The following is an 11,695-nucleotide window of genomic DNA, read 5'->3' as shown; positions in this document are numbered from 1 at the left end:
TGTGTGTGCTTCGAAAGAACACGATTTCATTTCACCGACTCCAGCACAGGGCCAACCAACAACCAAGGGTTTGGAACCCCATGGCCTTACTTCTGTATGTCCGAAACAACACGAACAGCCAACAGGAGGAGCAGCCTTTCAATTCAAATTCTTTCACTTTGGTCAAAAATTCGGTCTACTTACCATACCGATCCGCAAACGCAATGTCCGACGATGGTCATTCACATGAGATGTCCGAGCCCCCGAGTGGCGTTCGATGTTATCAGCTTAAAAGATGCAAGGAGATTCCTGGATACCAGGCTATATGGTACCAGGATAGTCTAAAGAGAAGGCAGTTTAAGAAAGCAAAAAAAAAAAGCGGATTACCTTTCGGAAAAAAAATGTTGTAAAATGGCCAGCGGGTTTTTTTTTTATTGGTGTAGTCGGTAGTGTGCGTGGGCTTTAGAATTTCTCGTAGCCTGGCAGAGGGAACTGTGCACTGTAACGCTCGACCTCGGCACGCAGTGCCTGCACCTCGGCTTCGATACCAGGGTCCTCGTGGATGATGCGCTTGAAGTCGGCCAGCTTCGGGCCGGTCACGGTGGCGATCTCCTTCGATAGGCGCAAACCACGATCGATGAACGCCACCACCTGGGCCATGTCGCTCTCGAGCAGACCGCGAGTCGTCAAGGCCGGCGTACCGAGCCGGATGCCGGACGGATTGAGGGCCGACTTGTCACCTGGTACCGTGTTCTTGTTGCACGCAATCGAAATCTCCTCGAGAATGTACTCGGCCCGCGCCCCGGAGATGCCGACCGGGCGCAGATCGACCAGCACGAGGTGCACGTCGGTGCCACCGGTCGCCACCGAGTAGCCCGCATCGAGCAACCCCTGGCAGAGTGCCCGGGCATTCCGGATCACCTGCTCCTGGTACGCGCGGAACTCGGGCGTCTTGGCCTGCTGCATGCAGGTCGCGATACCGGCAATCGCGTGGTTGTGCGGGCCACCCTGTAGCCCTGGGAACACAGCCTGGTTGACGCGCGACTCCAAATCGTACAGCACCTTCTCGCCGTTCGGCTTCACGCTGCGGACGCCCTTGCGGAAGAAGATGACACCGGCCCGGGGCCCACGGAGCGTCTTGTGGGTCGTCGTGCTGACCACGTCGGCGTACTCGAACGGTGACGGGATGACACCTGCCGCGACGAGACCGGAGATGTGCGCCATATCGGCGAACAGGTAGGCACCGTTCTGGTCCGCTATCTCGCGGAAGCGTTTGTAGTCGAGGCAGCGCGAATAGCACGAGATGCCAGCAATGATGACCTTCGGCTTAAAGAGGCGAGCCGACTCCTCCAGCTTGTCGTAATCGATCAGCCCGGTCTGGGGGTTCACCTTGTACGGCATGCTCTCGAAGAAGATGGAGGTGGCGGAGATTTTCTTCGTTTGTGTCATGAAACCGTGCGTCAGATGGCCACCGTCCGGCAGATCGAGTCCCATGATACGCCCGTGGGGCTCGATCAACGCCGTGTAGACGGCGAAGTTGGCTGGCGAGCCCGAGTACGGTTGCACGTTGCAGCCCCACTGCTTTGGATCCAACCGGTACGCCTCGAGCGCTCGCCGCTGGGCCAACAGTTCGATCTCGTCGATGAACTCGTTACCACCATAGTATCTGTAAAGAGTGGACACACACGTACACAGGCATATTAGAAAAAAAAAAGTGTTACATCAAGCAGGTGCAGCGCATCAGTGGCCGCAGAATGTAATGCAAGAAACCGTACCGTTGGCCAGGCAGACCTTCCGAGTATTTGTTGTGCAGGCAGGAGCTCAAGCACTGCAGTACCGAGAGGGAGGTAAAGTTCTCGCTGGCAATCATCTCCAGGCCGCGCGTCTGCCGTTTCTTCTCCTTGCGTATCAGATCCATCAGCTCCGGGTCCTGCTCCCACAGGTTAGCGTGCAGCAGCTGCGCATTGCCGGCCATCTGAAGGTAAGAACGGGGACAGGAGGAAAAAGGTACGGAATTAGTGCAATGGGATGATCCTTTTATGGCGGTGGTGTTTGCTGCTGAAACAGAATGTGCTCAACTCGACATTTACACTGGCTTTGTTTAGTTTGCTCATGTTTAGTGGCGCTTTAGTGCTGGTTCTCGCGATCTAACTCTTGCTCTTCCCCGGATCCTCGTGGCACTTTGGTGAACGTTCGTTACAATGAAGCAGAATAGTAAAACAAAAAAGCACTGCTAGTTTCCCTGCGAGCTAGTTGCGTATTAGTCTGCAGTTACTGAATGATTGCAGCTAACACGCGTTCAGCTTATAACGGTGCGGGCTCGGGACTTTACTGCCTCGATGGTTGATCTGATTTGAAATCCATCCCCTTTCCCCTTGGATGACGTCGATAGTGATAATCGGCTGCCTAGCTGCAGGCCTGGCCTGGCTACGCTCACACGGGTGCCCTCCGTAGAGCACGACGACGAAGACGACGACAACGACAACAACAACAACAGTTACTACTTTGCCAGCAAAAACATACAAACAGAAAACATTTGAAAATCGAAAGCAGCCTTCGCCGTCGCCAACCCCTCGCTTTTCAATGGGAGGAAGAGCATTCTGGAATCACGTCGTTCCTTCCCCGGCCTCGGCAGCTTGCTTATCGCGATGAATGCGTGCGGTGCCAGTGTGGCGGACCGACCAGGACTCACGTCAAGCAAACACCGCCACAAACGATCGTCAGTAGACGACACAGTCACAGAAACCGTATCGTCAACGTAGAAAGTAGGTTGCTGCCTTGCTGCTACTACTCGTCCGAAATCGGCAAACAAGGATCCTGGTGTACGATGCCGCGGAGGGGGGTTTTGTTTGTTATTGCCTACCAGAGCTCATGGCGGCAGAGGCTGGACCAGAATGCTGCTAATAGCATGCCGTGGCCTTCGTATGTGTGTCTGTCACGCCTTATCAGTGGCCAAACGGTTTGAGAAAAATAAAATTTAAAACAAAACAATAAGCAAATACTCAAGAAATGGGCGATTGCGCACGACCTTCGAACTCGATCACCGTTTTGCTGCCCTTCTATCAAGCTGATTCTGTGGCCCCATAGAACCTACGCGATTTTAACGAGCAGAGGGCGCAGCGATTAGTTGCTTCACCACGCGGTGACTGCTACCACTATCACCCCGACATAGGGAGATCGGCGCAACATGGCCACTATTTAGATTATTAGATAGTGTAACGAGCTTCCGAGCTGTAACTGCGAGCGTGTCTCTAGGCAAACACCGGGGAGAGCGTAGCACAGCTCAAATGCTTTAACTAGGGGCAGATTTGGCATAGTAACCGTAACCGGTGGGCGTCCTTTTCGAAGTTCCACGCGGAGTGGTACTCAAGAAAACATTCGATGTTTTACGATGAGAATCTAAAACAGAGAATGATAAAGTTTTGGTGCAAAATGGATGTTTCAATGTATAGTTACGCTTTGCTTGTAGTGAGCGTTTACTCACTTTTAATCGTAACCAGTCAAGAATCAGCTAACGAAAGAACGTTTCATCATCACACACCCTTTGATTTAAACGCACAGACAGCAGGGGCATCCTAGCGATCCAAACCAACATACCTGCGTGCTGCTGCGCCTTCAATTCGGTAGCATTAGCACTATTTTAATAGTTTAGTTTAATTAAAAAGCTAAAATGTTGATAGTGCCCATGTGCTTCACACAAGGAATGACAAGGGTTATCTCGAGGTCCTTCCGGCGTACCCGAGGATCACCTCGAACCAATTGATGCGGAGTTGATTGATTGGCGAGACGAGATAGACCGCCGACCGGCGTTCAAGGCCAATTCAATCGATCGTATGATTTGCAGGAAGAGTCGCCTACCGGTCGTCGAGCACGTGTTTCACTTGGACGCGGCGCGGCGATCTTCTTGCCGGAGCAGAAGAAAAAGGATTGATCGCGCCCACTACGGATACTTACGCTGGATGATGCTTTCGGTAGCGTCGATGATGATGACGAAGACGACGAGGCGAATCGAATGTTGGCCACAGATCTGCGCCAAATTGAAGCTCGCGCTAGCACACTGCTGCTGGTATCGTTAGCTTGGAGTACTGGAGTGATGCCGGCGTTGTTCGTTGTTCTAGCGGTCTGTCGCGATTCCGCACCCCTCGATACCGTAGCCGCGCACAAGCTGCGTACGGTGGCGTGTGCCGGAACGAGCGCAATATATCTTTTCGCCGTCTGTCTCAGCATATTGTGCGACGCGGTATATCTCGCTTGCTCGCCTTCCTTGGTATGGGATGACAAACGCCCTCCCTCCCCTCTCTCCGACACAAAACCGGTCCGACACAAAACCGGCTCTCCGACACAAACCGGCGACGCGAAGCGAGTTTGGATTACGCACACCGTGCAATTCGAAGGCTCCTTTGCACTTGGCACACGCGCACACGCAGGAGTTGATCGAGTGTCCTTTGGCGCACGGCACCCGGGCACGGTGGTAAGGGCGTAGAGGGTTCCGTACGCAACAACTGGCTCGACCGGGCCCAACCCGATCACGCGTGCTCCTGTGGCGCTACCGTGCGGATTGCTGCGTAAGTACTGCGTGGCCTAGGCGCTATTGTCCGGCTGTTTGCTGCACCTTGCTGTCGCGACCATCGGGTCCCGGATGATGTCCTATCGGTACGCTACCGCGTACCATCAGCATCGTCATCGGCGTGCCGTGGTGGAACCACCGCCGGAAAGGTTATCACCAACGGCGGGTCATCGGCCTGCGATAACCAAACAACGACGGTCTAACGCACCGGTCGAGCCGAGCCGGAGACAGCATAATGTTTGATGCTCACGCGTCCTCCACGATGGGGTGTCAAAAAAAAAGGGGATGCTGGAAGCACGACACTCGCCCGGGGTGGGCTGGGAGGGTGTAGGAATTCGAGGTCACAAGGCCGCGCGGTGAATTGCGCGTTGTTGCGATAATCAATTTGCCGACTGTTGGCTACGTGTGTTAGTTTACTGGTCCATCGTGGGTTGTGTGTGTGTGGGTGGCACGTGTCCGTGTTTGACAAAGCGATTGTTGATCGATTGTTGGTCGTGCACTTTTCATCGATTTGTCGCTACTTGTGTTGCTCGATTTTACCAGCAGTTTTGGCAGCGAAAACACGACTCGTCCTGTCGATAGCTGATGGTTGATGTATTAGTTGCTTTAATCGCATTGATAGTTAATTAGAAAAAAATATGTTTAATAACCTGGTGAAGTCATACGTGAAGCGCTGACAAAGGCAAAGTCATCCACTTGGGCAGTGGGCGGCACATCGTTAACCCCTTGCATCAAGCAGTGAACCAGGCATCATAAGCCGGGTATGTTTTGCTGGGAATGGCAATGAGAGTTTGCGAATGAGTTGACTCCCGCGATGAAAAAGAAGTTGCATTCATTTTTCAGAACATTTTTTATTTTCAAAGTGAGTAGCCATTGCATTTTCTACTGCTTTTCGTACGCCACCAGCCCAAAACGACGGTTTCCTTGTGATTTGCGCCTTGGGTGCGTGCGTAGGGGTCGGGGGAACGTCGGAAAAGTGGTTTTATTTTTTGTGCCTACGTTTGTTTGTTGCTGTGCGTAAATACAGCAAAGTCTTGCCCGATGATGGATGATGGCATGGACGCTATCCAATTGTCCGAGATGATCTAATTCTTCCTTCTTTCTCTGGCAGATTCGCAATTGATTCGACCCAGGGGCCCTTCGGTCTTGGTGCGGTGTACCGAAGACCAGGAGGCATTCGAAAGGGTGGTTTCGTGGGGCGACGCGCCACGAACCATCGCTATATACGCAGGCCATTACCGTGGAAAGTTACTGCGCCACCAAGAACCATGGAGGTGGATGGAGAGGTGCGCTGCATGGCACAGGATGAAGATGAGAGCGTGTACGATGTACACGGCCAAATGGTAAGCCCTCTATTCCTTCCTTTCCGCAACGCGTTGCACGGAAACTTCCGGAATCTCGATTTTATGCGCTAATCCTTTCTCTCTCTCTCACACACTCTTTCTCGCTCCGCCATGAAGCAGATACATAACGCCAAAGGGGTGCTGACAAAAATCGCGAGTGTGTACGCCGAGCGGCTCACGTCGGATGTGGTGCTGCTGGTCGGTGACAAGCGGTACGCCGCCCATCGCGTCATCCTGTGCGCCAGTAGCGAGGTGTTCGACGTGATGCTGATGAACTCGGCCTGGCGTGAGTTTGGTGACAATGTCGTCACCCTACAGGAGGACGAAAAGTGCCAGGCCGTGTTTCCACAGTTCCTGCGGTACATGTACGTGGGTGAGATCACGGTGACGGTCGATACGGCCGTGTACATCATGAAACTGGCGGACAAGTACAACGTACATGACGTGGTGCTGCTCTGCGTAGAGTTTATGAAAAGCCACATCGGGAAAGCTGCCATGAAGGGTTACATGATCGAGTGGCTGCACAACTCGCTCCTGATGTGTACGGAGCAGTCCGTGCTCGTGACCGCGCTTGAGAACTATCTGAAGTGGAATTTCGATCAGATCTCCGCCCAGCCCGAATGGGTCAACTTGAGTCAGAACATTCTGGAGTGGCTGCTACAGCAGAACGATCTTGCTGTCAAGAGCGAGTACGATCTCTACAAGAGAGTCGACGAATGGCTCACCAACCAGAAGACACTGATTGACGCCAAACCGGAGCTGGACGATAAGCAGAAGCATGAGCAGATTTCGGAGATTGCCGACCGAGTGCTGGTGCACGTACGCTATCCGATGATGAGCATTTCCGAGATGGCGGAGCTGCTGTTGAAGTCCAAGGAGCAGGAGTATAAAAAGGCCGTCATCGGCCTGGTGGCCAACGGGATGAACTTCCATGCGCTCGGCTATGAGACGCACACCTTTCGGTCACATAGTCAGGATGTAGTAACCACCGGTGGACGGCAGTTTACACCGCGCATTTACACGGACGATCTCTGGAGTCTGAAGGTGCAGGCCGATGTGCTGGAGAATGCCGAGAGGTATCATCGCGTTGCTTCAGTGTTCTTCTCGCCGGTCAATTTCCTAGAAAGAGAAGGTAGGTTTTGCAACTGCAAGGTTGCAACCTGTTTTTCCTGCCCTGTAAACATTTTACGCAGCGGAAGCGGAACTTTTTACGCTCTCTCTTTCTCGTTGTTTCCTTATTGCCGCAGACTCTCGTACGGATGCCTGGGAGGTGGAGCTGTACCCGTTTGGGGTTCGCTACTTGGCCGCCCGCATTATCGATGTCAACTATAATGCTAACGCTCAGCAGGACATTCCGGAGGCCGTTATTCGTACTGTGCGGGTTCGGGTTGGCGCCAACGGCTTGCTTAATGGCGAACGTCGTTTTATGGTACGTACGAGCTGTTGCCAGCTAGAGTTTCTCAGTTGTCGGCTGTAAGGAAATGCGCTAAACTAAACATTTGTTCCCCTTTTGCGGTGGAGTTCTTTTCCTGCCGATTGTAAAACACATCACTAGACGCTTTTTAGAGTTTTCTTTCAAATTTCATTGGAATGGTCATGATTTTTAACTTATTCACGTACGTTTGCTGTTCACATGTGCTTGCAGATTGGTGTCTTAGTTTTTGGACGCGAGGACGATGACGAATACATTGTCAGCTGCCGGGTGCAGGTGGCATACTTCTCCAACCAGCGGCGTGTCATTAATATTGATGATATTATACCGTTCGACGAGCTACAATGGACCAGTGACGACATGCCAAATCTGTACATGGTCGGCGAGTTTCGCGATAAGGTCAAGATACAGGTGGTAATCGTGCCATTGAATCCCTACTCCGATCCGTACTCATGCGAAGCGAAATGATCCTGTAACCTTTGATTGCTTTTTTCGATTTATTTAACTTTTCCTAATTAACCGAGTCGAAAATCGGCATTTTCCACTTTCTGATTCTTGGTGGTAATCGTGCCATTGAATCCCTACTCCGATCCGTATTCATGCGAAGCGTAATGATCCTGAAACCTTTGATTGCTTTTTTCGATTTATTTAACCTTTCCTAATTAACCGAGTCTTAAATCGGGATTTTCTACTTTCTGATTCTTGTACCATAAATCCTTTGAGTACGTACTCCGATACGTACTCATACTATCCGTATTTATAAAAATCGACATGAAAACCTTCGATTGCCTTTTTCGATTTAAATAGTTTTTCTTTTTGCTCGATATTTTACATTATGATTTTTACCTTAACGCACACAATCGAACATGTTTTGTTTCGATTATGCTTTCTGTTCGCTTCTTCAAAGCAATAACATTTGAAGAAACTCAGAGCCGATGAACTATTGTATATTAGTTGCAGTTTGGTGCAGTTTAGGGTATATTGTATCTTCCATTTAAATTCACTTTCCATTCTATTGGAAATATGGAGGAATAATTCAGGAGGAACGAATGGCAACATTTTGTTATCTGTGAAATCATATATTTTTAGTGAATCACTTTGAACTTGCGGAGGCATTGCTCAATAAATTGAATTAATTTGTTTCGATGCGCACTCCCAAAGGGGTTTCATTTGCTCTTCTCCTGATTGGGACGCTGCAATAGTAATCGCACTAAAAAGATGTTAAACTTCATTTATGTTTGTATTGTTCGCTGATATCGAAATCGGTGAGACTGATTTTAACAGCAAACGGAACGGTCTGGTTTGCTACAGCAGCATAGTAATGGAAATCGTTTAACGCTTGGTACGTGCGGCGCTTTCCTTCTACACCTAGATAAGACCATTAGCATCCAAGTAGGACCCTCAGGTACATCCTTGCCGATCTACGGTTTTTGCGATGCTAAGGTGAATACCGATAGTGTAGCACAAAACGAGGCGTTCCACCGTTCTTATATTATTTGAATTATCTGTTGCACTCTGATGAAATCATTTTGCATTGCATTTTTGTAATATTAGTATGTAGAAACTATTAACGCTAAGATTACTGGTTATTGTATAATGTTTGATCTAACTATTTTTTGTTGTTGAATTTTTAACAATCATCAAAAGTATTTGCCATTTAGTATGACATCACAGTGAATTATTTCATCTAAATGTAATTGATTCAAGGCCGTTGAAGAACATCGACTCTCTAGCAATTCGAGTATTTGTCAGTAGCCGCACTATGGTCTACTTAACACTCTTGAACAAAAGTAGACTCGTCACCAGCAACCACGACGGCCGGTTGAACACACACACCCATTGCTCGAATATTACCGTCATTTGGGCGTGAAGTCTCCAGACGTTCGCGCTGTACCTGTCGTACCAAATCAATGGTTACATCTACCATATTTCAGGTAGTTAAGGAAATCACTACGTGAAAGGCAGCAAAAAGATAGGCAGACTGTTGACAGCTGAATGGGAAGCGTTTGATTTTGACTCCTCTTAAATACCCCATACCGTTGCTTCGATCGCTGCGATATACACAGGGCGGCATTAGTGATTTGGGTCCGCGAATCAGCCAGCCTTGAAGCGAGAACGAAGCCTATCAGGGACAGTACGCTAGAATGATATAGGTTTCACTTCGTAGTGGCGCACTTCGGAGTGTGTGATGGTAGCTTACGCACCCTAGTAGAACATTTAAAACAATAGCTATTCCGCGAAACTTAAACAAAAAAAAACACACATGCGGACACACCCAAAACCAACGTACGGATTCGATGGGGTCACAAAATGATGAAATGAAATATGTATATTTGCGGTTCCGTGGCGTGCAGTGTGGGCAAAGCCCCGCTCTACCCGTCAATCTTATTCACGAGACCACGTAACAATGTCGCCATCCCAATCGCAATCGTGCTGGGTCGAAAGTGAACGACGACCTGAATAAGTTTGTTATAGTTTGGTGCTAAGGTGCTCGATGGCGAGTTATGAAACGATTTAGCTAGTTATGGTGCAGTTTAGGGTGGATAGGATAAACTAATAGAAGCACGTACACACGTCGCAGGCAAACAAAAGCACACCGAACGTGTGCCCGCCCGCCTACGCAACGGTGTGTTACGGTCAATAGTAATCACTAAATCAACGGAAACCCGTTCCAAAGGCGCAAATAAAATATTATTTTTCATAAATAATAGGAAGACAAAACAAATGTTTACTTGTTGTATACTATTGTGTGTGTATATACATGTTGTGTATTTCAAAATTTGCAGCTACTCGCGGATTCCCATTTTAGCTTGTTGGTAGTTGTGATGGGCGCTCGGAGTCGCACCCACGAATTCCACTTCGATTCCACGCCTGCAAAAAAGTGCAAAGCATAAGGAACGCAGTTACTACTGCTGCGCCAAACTTCACTCCCCCCCTCCCCCCCTGGAAATTCCCGGAATCGATCTGGGTCGGAGTCGACTCGGGGCTCGGAATCGACTCCGACCCAGATCGATTCCGGGAATTTCGGAAAGCGGACAGCTCGGCGCAGCGCAGTAGTGCACCTGCTGTTCTTCTGCTTTGGTACAGCCATTCGCCGTAGTTGTTTGATTGTTTTGTTTTGGCTTACGACTTTGTTTACGTTTTCGTGGCCTACCTGCGGCCTGCTGCTGCCAGACTCCCGTTGTTTTAGTAGAGCCAAGGTCATGGCACATGAATCAATTCCACAAACAGTGGAACATTGATCGTGACCTTAATCTTGATCCATTAAAGTATAGATAGACGCCATTTTTTCAGTTCGCACATGATCAAGGTCAGCCTATCCACAGGTTTGGCCGCTTCACAGGTACGCGATCCCCGAGTGGATTCTGGGAAATGTGTTCAATTGAGACTTGGGGGGCACTGTGATAGTTGCTGTTCTGCTTTGGCACCATTTCGCAAATTTGCGCTAGTTTTTTTTTACATTAAAGAGGAGTTAGCGGCTTTTCTGTTCTCGGCAATGGTATGGATTGACCATTGAAAATTGTGAGCTATTTGCTGCAATCTCCCACAACACTCGTTGTTTAATACATGGTCTGTCGCAAAGTAAACAGGACTGTTTTGCATAATGAAAATTTCTGGAAGCGCTATCTTAATGTGAGTATTTTTGTTTTAAAGGTGCATCTTCGAGGGACTTTCAGTCCAAATTTCATGACATTTGGTTCACTGGAAGCCCTGTACTCGTTCACATTTTTTTCATTCATCCTTAATGCATTTGTTAGAAGGGTTGGAGTGTGGAGAACTATCATCATACTATGCGTTTCCACTATCGAAAGTGTAACTTATTTACAAAGGCGAATTATAAATAATTGTTAACGAGTGCTAGGTCATAATAGGTGGCATATATTTCTTTGCAGACCAGCGTGTCAAGTGTGCCAATAGCATCGGTGTCGGATGGCATAGATCAATTAGCAGTTTTTCGACGACACATTTCCTTCACATTCACCCGGCATTAGGTTGAAGCTGATCATTATTTTCCCCGAACTGCGTAAAGCTCTGCGCATGTGCTGTTTTCATCGACTTTCCCTTTCCTGCTGCGTCTACTGTGTTGGCATTTGATGGCGTGGTAGAACCGAAGGGATTCTATCTCTACCCCAGACGCCGCCAGACCATGCGCGCTATGCGATAAAGACGGACCTGCGAGGCACCGCGAGCGCTGCGTGGGGAAGGGGGCAAATTTTCCCTCCTCAATAGCCCTCCGCCACTCTTTCCAAGACTTGCCAGGTCTCGAGGCACTGTAACAAGCCGACATTATCCGGATGGCAGTGATGGCGAAAGAATTCGAAAAAAAAGGGAAATTGACGGTGCGTTCAATTTTCACTTTCATCAATCCGTGCG

At 49.2% G+C, this 11,695-nt stretch overlaps 2 protein-coding genes across 6 annotated transcripts; one reads left to right on the top strand and one right to left on the bottom strand.

Moving 5' to 3' along the window:
* Nucleotides 1-362: 362 nt before the first annotated feature.
* On the bottom strand, nt 363-4,797 carry LOC126579912 (serine hydroxymethyltransferase). Of its 2 annotated transcripts, none has more exons than XM_050243638.1 (3): nt 3,934-4,797; nt 1,755-1,954; nt 363-1,645 (listed from the first exon to the last, which is right to left on the bottom strand). In XM_050243638.1, exons 1-3 carry the CDS (start codon nt 4,204-4,206, stop codon nt 442-444), a joined length of 1,677 nt encoding a protein of 558 aa, XP_050099595.1. In that variant the 5' UTR covers nt 4,207-4,797; the 3' UTR covers nt 363-441. The 2 variants fall into 2 exon arrangements, with proteins under 2 accessions (XP_050099595.1, XP_050099596.1); XM_050243639.1 differs by lacking the exon at nt 3,934-4,797 and adding an exon at nt 2,070-2,315.
* Nucleotides 4,798-5,125: 328 nt separating this feature from the next.
* Nucleotides 5,126-8,481, top strand: LOC126579909 (BTB/POZ domain-containing protein 17). Of its 4 annotated transcripts, none has more exons than XM_050243634.1 (5): nt 5,126-5,408; nt 5,658-5,889; nt 6,010-7,021; nt 7,137-7,318; nt 7,535-8,481. In XM_050243634.1, exons 2-5 carry the CDS (start codon nt 5,815-5,817, stop codon nt 7,787-7,789), a joined length of 1,524 nt encoding a protein of 507 aa, XP_050099591.1. In that variant the 5' UTR covers nt 5,126-5,408; nt 5,658-5,814; the 3' UTR covers nt 7,790-8,481. The 4 variants fall into 4 exon arrangements, with proteins under 4 accessions (XP_050099591.1, XP_050099588.1, XP_050099589.1 ...); XM_050243631.1 differs by having other exon boundaries at nt 6,007-7,021; XM_050243632.1 differs by lacking the exon at nt 5,126-5,408 and adding an exon at nt 5,472-5,488 and having other exon boundaries at nt 6,007-7,021.
* Nucleotides 8,482-11,695: the final 3,214 nt, after the last annotated feature.

The sequence above is a fragment of the Anopheles aquasalis genome, chromosome Y (genome assembly GCF_943734665.1).
Source record: "Anopheles aquasalis chromosome Y, idAnoAquaMG_Q_19, whole genome shotgun sequence".
In the NCBI taxonomy this organism is placed as follows: domain Eukaryota; kingdom Metazoa; phylum Arthropoda; class Insecta; order Diptera; family Culicidae; genus Anopheles; species Anopheles aquasalis.
This window is presented reverse-complemented; position numbering and strand designations above follow the sequence as displayed.